Consider the following 14539-nt stretch of genomic DNA (forward strand, 5'->3'; position numbering starts at 1 on the left):
GGATCTGAAAAATTCAAAGTGGTTGAGAAACACTTTTCGTGAAGATGTCAACAACCTGGTTCAAAGGAGGCGTAGAGAAACACTTTCTTCGCCATCGAAAATTGCAGAGGTATCGCTGCTCAGCGGCGATGCCGCCTTGGCTTGGGCGAGAATATGTCTAACCCATGAAGAGGGATTGTCACTTAGCTACGATGCTGCCTTGGCTCTGGTGAGAATATGTCTAACCCCAAGAAGTAGAAGGGGAAACCTAGAGCAAGGGATAAAGACAATGTTGAAGTCGGAAGAGTCGCCACATTGGGCGAAGGAGCCAATTATGGCAAGAAGGGCAGCAGGAAGAGTCGCCACATTGGGCGAAGGAGCCAATTTTGGCGAGAAGGACGGCGGCAACTTGGTTGGTGAAGAGGCCAGTGCGGCGCCCAATTCCAAAGGTAAATCTCTGCATAAGGTCGATGGGCTTATCAAGATTCTATATATTTTTGAAGAGGAATGTTGATGAAGATTCTAAGATTAGGGTTTCTGTGAAGGATGAAGGATGAAGGGAAAATTGGGAAGAAAATGAGAGAGGCTATGTTTGGAAAATGTGAGGTTGTATGTACATATGGCAAAGGGTGATTTGGAGGTCAAAAGAAAGGAGCCGAAGAGTAATCAATCGGCTCTGCCTGCGGCTGCCATGGAGACTGCACCTGTGGCATCAAAGCCAGCAGGGGTGGCGGAGAAGAATAGTAGATGATTTATAAGCCATTGAAAAGAAAGAATCAGGGTTGCTAAACCAGAAGGGCTTTGATACCATAAGACTGTAGAGTTTCGGAAGAGTTCGTGGAAGATTATGAAAGATGCTAGGGTGATCGCATGTGGCACAAAATCCGAAACCTTATACAAGACTGCGTGTATAAACATGGTTGTTGTTGGTGAGAGTATTTCTAATTCAAGTCTACGGCACAATAGACTTGGACATATGGTCGTCAGTTCCCTTGGAGTTCAAGTTGCGAGAATAACTATCGATACGAAAAGAACTCAAGTATTTGCTTGAATTTGTACTACTTTTGGACCTTAATTGAAAATCGATCTTTCGAGCAGTTTTCTCCCAGCTTCCTTCACAATATGTATTCAAAATAATTTCTCAAATCAAAATGAACAATATTCAGAAGCAAGTAATCACCTAAACACTCGGATCTAAACAAAATCGGTGTTCTTAAACCGACAAATAATATCTTCAGTTCTTCCTCGATTATTGACCGATTCTAGTTATTCAAAGCCCAAAAAATGAGAAACTTTTGAGGAGGCTAGCCAAAAATTAACTCTAAGTTAACTCATATGGAGGTATTTACTCCAATAACTAGTACTTTCTTTTATTCCTTTCTCCTCAATATTCCAAAATTGTAACTCATAAGTTATCTATTGAGTTAAATGTAGAAAATGACCTGCTCTTCGACTTTTGATCATTGACTTTTGACTTTTCTTTTCTCTCTCATTTTATTTTATACTTTAAAATTTTTACTTATGATATTCAACTTCTAAAATCCTAAATAAAATTTGTTAATTTGAAATTCAAAAAGAAAAATGATGAAAGTTTATATCTTCCTAGCTCGAATGTTACAATAACATTCGTGTGGTAACATCCATAACATCCAAATTATGTTCTAAAAGAAGGTTGTTACCATTTTAAACTTATAATGAATTAGGTTTATTATTACTTATTACTTGTTTCAACTATATAATAAATTATGATTATTAGTGTTATTAATATTACTATAAAGTTATGTACGTACCTATCTGTTCAAGTAGGTATGTGTGCCTTAACCTATATCTATTGCACTTAAATAAGCTAGACATTTAGTTGGAAGTGCCTTAAACTATTATATTGTGATTTAAAATTGCACTATAAATACGCATGCAAGAGGTGGTGAAGTTGCCTCAACTAGAGCAACGCCCACTCCAATGGATGCATCAAGAGAACCAAAGATAGACAAAAAAATTGGCTTTTGTTTTTTTTCTTTTTGCATTTTCTTTGTATCTTTGCACCCTTTCAAATCAATTCGGGTGCACTTCCAATTTGTTTTACTTTATATATTATCACGGGTCTCTTCGACATTACGATTTTTTCACATAAGAGTTTCAAACTTTCCAAATGGCTTGAATACTTGTTTGCTTATTGTGGACTTCATGCCTTTGAGGTTTGGTGACGGATTTAAAAACAAATTGATCCAACCTAAAGTTTATCAAGATTTATGTTTTTTTTTTTTTTCTTTAAATAGGGTGATCCAATCTATTGGGTGAGTACGCATAGATGTCATCATCATTTTGTTGATACCGAAACAGACCCGCATAGTCCAATTAATGAATTTTGGTTTAGTCATCTTACTTGGTTCCTTCATAAGAGTGATCGGAAATTGGATAACGTTGGCGATTTGGAGAAGCAAACATTCTATAGGTTTCTTCGCAAAACATATATATTTCATCCAATTACTCTAGCAGCCATACTTTATAGCATTGGAGGCACTCCTTTCTTCATTTAGGGAACGGTAACAAATAACTTTACTTTTTTAGCTTTATGTTTATGGAAATTAATTACTCAATTAAAGGTATATATCGTTCTAAAAAACGTGACACATTATTTTATTTTTTTTGTTGAATAGTGTGAGAACGGTAATGATTTTACATGCCACATTCTTGATGAATTCAATATGTCATATGTGGGGAAAACAACCATGGAAAACAAACTGACTTATCTAGAAACAATTGGTATGTATCTTGGATGAATCTCAATTTTGAGTAAAATATGATCAAACTTGTTTATTGCATAAATTTTTATTTCATCTTAATAATATTTTCCTTTTGTGATTTGAATTCAATAGAACATTGAACCATCGACTTTTAAGAATGTGATTAGTGTCTTATCCACTAAGTTATGCATGTATCGACGTACGTATCAAAATTACAAATATAATTAGTTGTTTCATAAATGGATTATTGCAATTTATAGTCTTGTTATTATTAAATGATTGTGGAATAATAATGTTTATATAAACCATAGAACTATATTTTGCTATTTATTATAATATTTTTGTGTTTTCCTCCACAGGGTGGTGAATTTGCTTCTATTTGGAGAAGGTTGGCACAGTAATCACCATGCTTTTGAGTATTCAGCTAGGATTGGCATTGAATGGTGGGAATATGATCCTGGTTGGTATGTTATTAGGTTTCTTGAAGCCATTGGAGTGGCCACTCATGTCAAATTACCATCCCAAAGCCATATGCAAAAGTTGGCTAAAGATTAAGTAAAAGGATCCTCTCTTTGAGTGATGTTTTACGTGGAAATAATATTACTTCCAAAAATAACTTGGTTCTCTACCGAAATTGTAGAGGTTTATTCCTATTTTTTATAAAAAATTATTGTCCTATAAATTAATTAACTGAGAAAGAACTAATCACACTAAAAATAGGATGGCTCGGTCAAGTTACTTCTTGTTTTTAATAGTAAAGACTATCCTCTTATATAACGCAGGTTTATCGAAAGTCGAATAATAGATGTTACTATTAACACAGATAATTTATTTTTAAAATAAAACCATAAAGCATAAACATAAATGGAGTAAAACAAGTGTGTTACATTCCATAAACATAAAACTATAGAATACTTTACCTACTCAAAGCACCCTTTATAAGTTCACAAACAATAAAAGTTAATGTACTAAAAAATAGAGTCCGATCTAAATAGGATTCTCTATAGTCTCTAACTCAGCTACTTCATCGTCTTGATCACTCAACATTATGCCTATCTGAAAAGAAAAATTAAAATAATTTCGATGAATAATTAAGTTATTCAAGTTATTCAATAAGTAGCTAACTTGTACTTTACAATTTTAATTAATCATCTTTTTCGTCATTCTTAAGTTTTATTCACCAATGTCTTCTAGTTTTTTTACTAGGATCTTTTGTTCATTAAAAGGTATTTCAGTTGCTTCAAGCGTAGACTATTGACTCATTATATGCTTATCTCAATTTTCAGACACGTATATAAGGCTCGCTCTCGGTCAACTAAGACCCGTCTACTAAAGTCTCTGGTGGCCTGTAACATCATTAAAAGGTATTCCTACGAACGATCTAACAGAAAATGACAATCGGTGATAGTTTGGAACGCTTTTGAAGAGCGGGAGCTTACATAAATTAATTAGGGAGAACGTCGGCTAAGGCCAACCATGTAAATGGGCCTACCTTCGTTAGGTTATGAATTCAATGTTGTATGTTGACATGTGCTCATTGTTTCGCACGTGTCATAGACCGTATAGGTAGACTACTATGAAATAATACGTAAATGATACGGGATGTGATTGCTATGCTTTGTTTCCCTTCTCTGTTTTTTTTTTTTTTTTTTTTTTTTTTTTCTTTCAAGACGTCTCTCTTCTCTATATTCCTTGTGGCGGGAGCCACTTGGGCTCTTGTCGTTCTTTATGGACTAATACGAGTCATTCCAGCATTTTTTTGTTCTCACTCACATGTATCCTAAAAAAATTTCAAGAGGCCACCCAAATCCAAATTTAGCACTTGATAGCCTCGATATTCCCCTACATCTCGTGCGACATGGTCATGTTACTTACTCCTCGATTCTAAGAGTGAAGACTATCCCCACATACCAACACGACTCTTTTCATGATGGTTTGTCCTCACTCGCATGCATCTAAGGAAAATTCCTAAAGAATTACCCAACATAGCGTACTTAACCTTGGAGTTACTATGATTGACCCACTGAAAAAAGGATGTACATCGTTTTAGTATATATATATAATAACTTTTAATTCTTTTTAGTATTTTCTAACTATTATATCTTCATGATTGCTCTTATAGTATTACTATGAGGCAACAAGAGGATCATATGACGTGCGAATTATAACCTCTAATGAAACAAATTTAATTAATTAAATTCTCCATTGTAGGACAAGTTTTGTTCATTGATATAATCATTACAGAAAATTTAATTCTTTACTAGTTGATCCTAATTACAACTAGATCAAAAGTATGTTTTACTACTACAGTTGTATCTTTCACCTTAAATATCATTGATGCTTTAATGAACAAACTAAATCCTTTTCAGACTAATGAGAGGGAATGTTCCCCAATTTTCAATTCCCTAAATCCACACCCGGGAACTATTCATATACTTTGTCTGTATGAGAATAGCTTGATTTTATCTAGTAAAATTATGTTTTCAACTCTCTATTTAGCCATATCTCTAAAATTGGTAGACATATTGAATTACTACAAAAGTCATTTTCACACCTGCAAATCAAAGGATAAATTTTCATAGTCAAGAATTCATAGCTCAATTCGGACTAAGATCGAATGTCTAGTGAAATATTGATCTATCTTAATTAACAAATTTATAAAAAAGAGATTAAGTATTTCGTATCAAAGTCAGATTATTACACTAAAGTTTTTTTTTTCATAATACATACAGTTAATAAGATTGATTATTCTTAATGGACGCCATGAATATAGCTATTTTATAAGGCATAAATGGTATCACAAATTCATTGTTTGGTCCTACAAAAATTAATTCGTCTTTCGGTCCATCACTAAGTTAGGTTAGGTTAGGTTGGGTGGGGTTGGGTAAAATATTTGAACCCAAATCCTTTTGGTCCACCAACATGGTAGCTTCCCCATTTAATAACTAATTCCATCAATTTCCACTTTCCAACTTACTCGTTTTCTCTATCGTCCATAGCATCTATTACTCTAAAACTTACATCGATTATTTTGGTGGACCCTGGAATCCACAACATAGAAATTGGCTTCTAAGTATGTGGACTGGAGGGTCCCATATCGATTGGATAAGGGAACAAGTATCAGCGAGAACGTTGGTCCCGAACGGAGTGGATTGTGAGATCCCACATCGGTTGGAGAGGAGAACGAAGCACCCTTTATAAGTTTGTGGAAACTTTCTTAGCAGACGTATTTTAAAAACTTTAAAGGAAAGCACGAAAGGAAAAACCTAAAGAAGACAATATCAAGCGCTCCACTCTGACTTCTCAATAAGGCCTGCCTAAACACCCCCATAGAACACTCATCCAATCACGAAATAGATCGAGTTAAAGTCAATACATCACTACTCCGAACGTGTGACACATGCGAATGAGTGAACTCAATCTGTCTTCTTCGATTTCGGCTTATTCCCTGTTGGAAGACATTATCAGGTAAGGGCCTAATCCACATCTCTATCTCTCCTGGACTCAGACCATTACATCAATGATTTTGATTCATTCTAAGAAGAGCGGTTCCTTCTTTGTTTGTTGTTTCCTTCTGTCCCTCCAGAATTTCAAGCGGGTTTCTTTTTAAATTTCGATTTTGACATGGGTATGATTTTAATCCAGTGATCGGGTGGGATTGTAAGGGTGATATTGAGCTTGAAGAGTAAAATCTTGTTCATACAAGAACAATGAAGATTTTGATTCAAATATCAGTTTGATTGTAATTGTAAATTTGCAAACCAGAAATGGAACCAAACACTTTTGGTGTATAGTTATTAGTTCAAATGTTTCTCTAATTTTGACTTATGAAACTCAAATTTCAAAATTCAATCCAATTAAGCACTCCTATTACAGAACTCCACCAACTTAGCTCCCCCAAACAATAACATCCTAAATTTCGACTTTAGAACTCAACCCCCTAAACACCACCGGATTAACCTTCAGTTTATAATCCAACTCAACTATCCAAACGCCATTTGAAGATAGGCTAAAGTTAATAGTTCAATATGATATATTTGTTTTTTTTTAAAAGAAAAATGAAAATAATTAGTTTAAATGTATAATAAATTATTATTATTATACATAGCTACGTATTTATCCATATTTTCATAATCAATATTATATTTGATGATTTTGAAGTAGGTATATTGCACTTAAATAAGCTATACATTTAGTTGGAAGAGTCTTAAATTTTTACATTGAGACTTAAAAGTTGCACTATAAATACATATGCAAGAGGTGGTGGTGAAGCCTCCTCAACTAGAGCAACCCCACTCTAATGGATACATCAAGAGACCCAAAGCGAATTGTGAACCCTCCAATGTCATTTGGGAAGAAAAGATGGACCGAAATAGACAAAAAAGTAGTGTTTGCGTTTTTCGTTTTGCATTTTCTTTGCATTTTTGCACCATTTCAAATGAATCGAGGTGCACTCTCGATCTGTTTTGCCTTATTTATCATCACAGGTCTCTTTGGTATTACTATTTCGTATCATCGAAATCTTTCACACAAAAGTTTCAAAATTCCTAAATGGCTTGAATACTCGTTTGCTTATTGTGGAGTTCATGCCTTTCAGGTTTGACATTTAACACACTTTATTCTTTTGCTATTACAAGTTAATTTTAAAGCATATAAATACATGTGTTGTCTTTTAATGTTTCATAAAATTTTAGGGTGATCCAATCAATTGGGTGAGCACGCATAGATATCATCATCAATTTGTTGATACCGAACAAGACCCACATAGTCCAATCCATGGGTTTTGGTTTAGTTACATTACTTGGTTTCTTTACGAGAGCAATGGAAGCATAAGTGAAATGATTGGAAGGCATCGAAAATTGGATAATGCTTGTGATTTGGAGAAGCAAACTTTCTATAGGTTTATTCGCGAAACATATGTTCTTCATCCAATTGCTCTTGCACTCATACTCTATGGCATTGGAGGCTTGCCTTACTTCATTTGGGGAACGGTAAAAAAGATCACCTCTGTCATCGTTTATCTAATTTCTTTTACTTGTATATCTATATGGTATGTTAATTTAATTGATTACTTTCAAGTTTTTACTTCAATTTTTAAAAAATAAGACTCTTAAGGACTTTAGCAGTCTATTTTTGGAAAATTGGTTTGAGTTATAAGCAAATGAAACCCATAAGATATGATTTTAAAGTTCTTAGATATAGTTTTTATTAGACCGGAGAGAAAAAAAAAAGTGACACATTATTTTTTTTGTTAAGCAGTGTGTGAGAACGGTAATGCTTTTACACACGACATACTTGGTGAATTCATTATGTCATATGTGGGGAAAACAACCGTGGAAAACAAATGATTTATCTACAAACAATTGGTATGTATCTTGCATTATCAATATTGAGTAAAAGATGATGAAATTCATATATTGTATGAGTATTTGTTTCATCGTAATACTACCTATTACAGAAATGGAAGATTAAGCAATAGATTGTCAAGGTAGTAATTAATGTCTTATCCACAAAATTATATTTATGTCGACCCACGTATCAAAATTAATAACAATTATCAACTTTTGACTACACTTTCAAGATTCACAACTTTTTTTTCTAACACTTAAAGATTCTATTGACATGACTAAGTAAAAGACATGGTATACCATGTTATGAATCACGAATCTCCACAATAATATGATACTGTTCACTTTGTGTATAAGCATACGGAAATTGTATTTCCAACCATTTCTACGTTCCATACTAGTCTTCTTATGAGTTAATAATCATGAAATGATAATATTTATATCCAATATGAATATTGATATGTTTTGTTAAAATATTATTTTGTTAGGTGTATTTTGACCCTTCTTATACTTTTAAATATATAAATTTAGTCACGGTGCTCTCAATAAATCTTAAAATAGTCAATTTATTTTACCTATTAACTCAGTAAAGGTAAAAAAATTATACATTTCAGGATACATAAACGAAATTAGAATTAAACAAAATGATATTTGAACATAATTAATTTTAAAGATATATAACAATACTAGTAAATAATAATTAAAGTATATATTTATTAAGTAATCAATGTTTATATACTAATAATAGACCTATATCTTTGCTGTTTATTAAAACTTTTGTGGGTTTTATTTTCCATAGGTGTATGAGTTTTCTTGCATTTGGAGAAGGTTGGCATAATAATCACCATGCCTTTGAGTATTCAGCTAGGATGGGGATTGAATGGTGGCAATATGACCCTGGTTGGTATGTTATTGTGTTTCTTCAAGCCATTGGAGTGGCTACTCATGTCAAATTGCCATCTCAAACCCATATGCAAAAGTTGGCCAAAGAGTATCTAAAAGAAGCCTTTCTTTAAGTGATGTTTTAAATAGAAATAATTATGCTTCTAGAAAAAATGTTTGAGAATGTGGAATTAAAAAAAATGCCAATATAAATTGGTGCTACTATTATAATCAATCTTTATGCAACAATTTACATTATGACCTTGGATGTTTTTGTGTTTAATTTTGTGTTCATTTTATGATCATTATCCCAAAATGTTATAAGATTCAAAAGGGAAAAAAAAAAAAAAAAAACTTCCTAATCCGAATATAGAACAATTCACAAATTGTAACAACGTCCCACCCCCTTCCCCGAATTTATCTCTAATCCACCTTATAACGACCTCAATTTTCTACTGACTTAGAGTCGCTGCTCCATGCATGACACAATTTTTTTATGCTGAAACATTCATTTAAGACAACTTCATAAAACGATGTCATTGACTTGTACGTTTATAAAAGAGTCTCAAAACAACACAAAGTAAATTAAAAATAAAACTAGGAAAAATGTTAAAAAAGCAATGTCCTATACTAACCTAAGATCTATGAAAAGAAATGTAACTACCCTATGTAGGTTCATGGTCTTTGATGTGATACCGTCGTTCGCCATATAGGAGTGACTTGCTTTTACCTGAAATATAAGAGTAATACATGACTTTAATATTTTAAGAAATACTCCATAAGTGACTCGGTTATTGGGATCAATGAATTCAAATACATACAATCATGAATAGGGACCTATAATTAAAATCAGTCTCTTAGGTGGCCTTCAATCCAAACAATTGGATGGATAGTACTCATCTACACACGACTCACATGTGTAAGCGCCTTAGACTTAGGTTAGGATATGATATTTTTAATTTTAATGATTATTTATTTCATTTAATATTTCGTTGTGTTGTTTTAAAGATGTTTTCAAACGCCTTAGTCCATTAGAGTGTTTTTAGATAAAGTTTATGTTTTATGATGAAGTTGTAAATGCTTATTTTCGGACAAAAATGATTATGCTATGATGACAGTAAAAATCTTGAGTCGTTACACACTTATAATGCAAGTTATACATCCAATTTTGTATGACATGACGTTACTCTAAGATATACATACATAATACTTGTCATATCTTTCATGATTAACATACATAACTTTTTAATATCTCATAGGCATAGCGAACGTATTAACATAATTTACATGGTGTGACATATGGTTGTTTATGTATCATACAACATCAACAACATAACATAGTTACATGACGTAGCATAATCATATCATAGGGTAATTGATAATATTGCATAAGTTGCAACATGACATAACATATATCATAATATAAACATAATATAACACACGTCAAATAATCATAAACCAAGATACATGCAGGAGCCATAGGGCATGTGTCACTCATACAACAAACAAATCATCCAACCAACTAAGCCAACCGTAAAACTACTTACTTGGTTGGCCTAAACCGAAATCACCAAGCTCCTTTAATACTAACTTAAAGCTACTTCGTGAAATCTAATTCCACCTAATGAGTCCCATAATCATAATTTAGAACTGATGACCAACATATAGTTCAGTAGTCTTTGTCTTTATGCACCGATTAGGGTTGAGCTAATCCTCGATAGATAGGTGATGAGTGATTAATCCCATTAACCATGGGATAGCTATGTGTGAATGTTTGATTAATCCACCACACCTAAATGGTGTGAAAGTTATCTTATTTATAATCAAATAAATTACAAGATATGGAAATAGTAATAAATGGAAATAACAATAAATGGAAAGATACCTATGGTAATAAGGCAAATATCTAATATTTGCCTTATAATAAAATATCAAATATAATATATACGGGAAAGTATAATTTATTACTAAATATCCTTAACACCCCACCGCAAGCTGAGCGTCGGATTTGAACGAACGTGAAGCTTGGATCTGAAAAATTCAAAGAGGTTGAGAAACACTTTTCGTGAAGATGTCAACAACCTGGTTCAGATGAGGCGTAAAGAAACACTTTCTTGGCCATCGAGAATTGCAGAGGGATCGCCGCTCAGCGGCGATGCTGCCTTGGCTTCGACGAGAATATGTCTAACCCATAAACAGGGATTGTCGCTTAGCGACGATGCTACCTTGGCTCTGGTGAGAATATGTCTAACCCCAAGAAGTAGAAGGGGAAACCTAGAGCAAGGGATAAAGACAATGTTGAAGCCGGAAGAGTCGCCACATTGGGCGAAGGAGCCAATTTTGGCAAGAAGGGCAGCCGGAAGAGTCGCCACATTGGGGCGAAGGAGCCAATTTTGGCGAGAAGGGCGGCAGCAACTTGGTTGGCGAAGATGCCAGTGCGGCGCCTAGATTCCAAAGGTGAATCTCTGCAAAAGGTCGATAGGCTTATCGAGATTCTGTATATTTCCGAAGAGAAATGCTGATGAAGATCCTAAGATTAGGGTTTCTATGAAGGATGAAGGATAAAGGGAAAATTGAGAAGAAAATGAAAGAGACTATATTTGGAAAAGGTGAGGTTGTATGTACAGAGTATGGTGAAGGATGATTTGGAGGTCAATAGGGTGGAGCCGAAGAGTAATTAATCAGCTCCGCCTGCGGTAGCCATGAAGACTGCTCCTGCGGTGTCAAAGCCAGCAGGGGTGGTGGAGAAGAACAGTAGAAGATTTCAAAAGCCATTGAAAAGAAAGAATCCGGGTTGCTAAACCAAAATGGCTCTGATACCATGTGAATGTTTGATTAATCCACCACACCTAAATGGTGTGAAAGTTATCTTATTTATAATCAAATAAATTACAAGATATGGAAATAGTAATAAATGGAAATAACAATAAATGGAAAGATACCTATGGTAATAAGGCAAATATCTAATATTTGCCTTATAATAAAATATCAAATATAATATATACGGGAAAGTATAATTTATTACTAAATATCCTTAACACTATGGATGGAATTAATTGTATTTTTCAAATAAAGCTAGTAGTGTTTGGTTTGTTTGGTTAAAACACATGTCTACCAAATGCTTTTTAAAGAGGTACATGTCTTCCAAATGGTCCAAGTCGTTACACTATGCATCAAATATAAATTTTTTATTTTATAATTTAATTCTAATAGCAAATTTAATTAATTACCATTAATGATGTAAATATATATATATATTTTTTTTCTAAAACAAAATATATTGCTTATATAATACCCTTTCAATTAGTCTTAAAATATTACATCGTATTATAAATAAACGGAGCAATACTATTAACTCCAATTTGGTAAGGGGGACATTACATCAATATTTATAACAGCTCAAGCTCACCACTAGTAGATATTGTCTTCTTTGAGCTTTCCCTTTCGAATTTCTCCTCAAAATTTTTAAAACGGTCTGCTAGGGAGAGGTTTCCACACCCTTATAAAGGGTGTTTCGTTCTCCTCTCCAACCAATGTGGAATCTCACATCATTGCTTACTCAACAATGCGTTGTTCTATGTTTGTTTTAAAAATAAGTGAAAATAATTATTTTAAACGTAATAAATTATCATTATTAGTGTCATTATAAGTATTATTGTAACTACTAGATATAACTATGCATGTATCTATCTATCGATCTCCTCCTAATCAAGATTATATTGCACTTAAATAATCTATACATTTAATTGGAAGAGACTTAAATTTCTACTTTGAGACTTAAAAATTGAACTATAAATACATATGCAAGAGGTGGTAGTGAAGCCTCCAATGTCATTTGGGAAGAAAAAATGGACCAAGATTCACGTTTAAAAAACTGAAAATAATAATTTAGTTTAGTTATTCCAAATGTTTAATAAATTAGGATTATTTTGTCATTATTATTGTTGCTATTAATATTATTATTGCTATGAATTATCTATCTTTTCATAATCATCATCATAATGGACCATGTTGAATTAGGCATATTTTCCTCATCTAACCTATATTTAGAATTATTTAGAATTGCACTATAAATATGTATGCAAGAGGTGGCGAGGCTTCCTCAACTAGAGCAACCCCACTCGAATGGATGCACCAACACAACCAAAGAGAATGGTAGAACCTCCATTGTCATTGGGGAAGAGAAAAGGAACCAAGATAGACAAAAAATTGGCTCTTCTTATATTCATTTTGCATTTACTTTGTGTTTTCGCACCATTTCAAATTAATAAGGCTGCCGTTTCGATTTGTATTATCCTATATATTATTACAGGTCTCTTCGGTGTCACTATTTCGTATCATCGAAATCTTTCACATAAGAGTTTCAAACTTCCTAAATGGCTTGAATACTTGTTTGCTTATTGTGGAGTTCATGCCTTTCAGGTTTGACATTTAACTCATTTTTTCTTTTACTTTTAATGGATTAATATGTTATGTTTTAAATATTTTATATATTTTTTAAATAGGGCAATCCAATCGCTTGGGTGAACACGCATAGATATCATCATCAATTCGTTGATACTGAAAAAGACCCACATAGTCCAATTAATGGGTTTTGGTTCAGCCATCTTATTTGGTACCTTCAAGAGATTGATGAAAGTGCAAGTAAAATGATTGAAAGGGATCTGGAGAAGCAAACATTCTATAGGTTTCTTCGCAAAACATACATATATCATCCAATTGCTCTTGCGGTCATACTTTATAGCATTGGAGGCGCTCCTTTCTTCATTTGGGGAACGGTAACAAAAAAACACGTCTATCTTCATTTATTTATGATAATTTGTCAAATGTGATACATTATTTTTTTGTGAGACAGTGTGTGAGAATGGTAATAAATTTACATGCAATTTCTTCGGCAAATTCAATATGTCACATGTGGGGAAAACGACCGTGGAAAACAAATAATTTATCCACAAACAATTGGTATGTTTCTTGAGCTCATCTTTAAATCAATTTGGAGTAAAATATGATCAAACTTATACCAATCATGACAAAAATAGAAGGTTGAAGTGTCCATTTTTAAGATAGTGATTAGTGTCTTATCCACTAAGTTATGTTTGTATAGACACATCTATCAAAATTACAAATATATTTTAACAACTTACCTTTTTAGGTAACTATATGGTAACTGTATAGTCGTTCCATAATGGATCAATACTATATTAACTGTGGAAAAATATTTTGCTATTTATTATCATTTTTTTTTGTGTTTTCCTCCACAGGGTGGTGAATTTGCTTCTATTTGGAGAAGGTTGGCACAGTAATCACCATGCTTTTGAGTATTCAGCTAGGTTGGGCATTGAATGGTGGCAATTTGACCCTGGTTGGTATGTTATTGTGTTTCTTCAAGCCATTGGAGTGGCTACTCATGTCAAATTGCCATCTCAAACCCATATGCAAAAATTGGCCAAAGATTAACTAAAAGAACCTTCTCTTTTGACTGATGCTTTGTATGGAAATAATTATGCTTCTAAGAATAATGTGGAATAATGTGGATTATAAGAAAATGCCAATATAAATTAGTCTCGATTATTACTATTATGCATA

At 33.1% G+C, this 14539-nt stretch overlaps 2 protein-coding genes and 1 pseudogene across 2 annotated transcripts; all 3 read left to right on the forward strand.

Moving 5' to 3' along the window:
- Positions 1–895: 895 nt before the first annotated feature.
- On the forward strand, positions 896–3278 carry LOC111790272 (annotated as a pseudogene).
- Positions 3279–7017: 3739 nt separating this feature from the next.
- Positions 7018–9216, forward strand: LOC111791331 (palmitoyl-monogalactosyldiacylglycerol delta-7 desaturase, chloroplastic-like). Its single transcript, XM_023672622.1, has 4 exons — positions 7018–7320; positions 7418–7714; positions 7983–8089; positions 8871–9216. The coding sequence occupies exons 1-4, from the start codon at positions 7024–7026 to the stop codon at positions 9085–9087; spliced, it is 918 nt and encodes a 305-aa protein (XP_023528390.1). The 5' UTR covers positions 7018–7023; the 3' UTR covers positions 9088–9216.
- Positions 9217–13078: 3862 nt separating this feature from the next.
- LOC111791453 (palmitoyl-monogalactosyldiacylglycerol delta-7 desaturase, chloroplastic-like) lies at positions 13079–14466 on the forward strand. The gene is made up of 4 exons (XM_023672805.1): positions 13079–13375; positions 13459–13731; positions 13809–13915; positions 14215–14466. The coding sequence occupies exons 1-4, from the start codon at positions 13079–13081 to the stop codon at positions 14408–14410; spliced, it is 873 nt and encodes a 290-aa protein (XP_023528573.1). The 3' UTR covers positions 14411–14466.
- The last annotated feature ends 73 nt before the right edge of the window (positions 14467–14539 follow it).

Source organism: Cucurbita pepo, chromosome LG03 (genome assembly GCF_002806865.2).
Source record: "Cucurbita pepo subsp. pepo cultivar mu-cu-16 chromosome LG03, ASM280686v2, whole genome shotgun sequence".
NCBI lineage: Eukaryota > Viridiplantae > Streptophyta > Magnoliopsida > Cucurbitales > Cucurbitaceae > Cucurbita > Cucurbita pepo.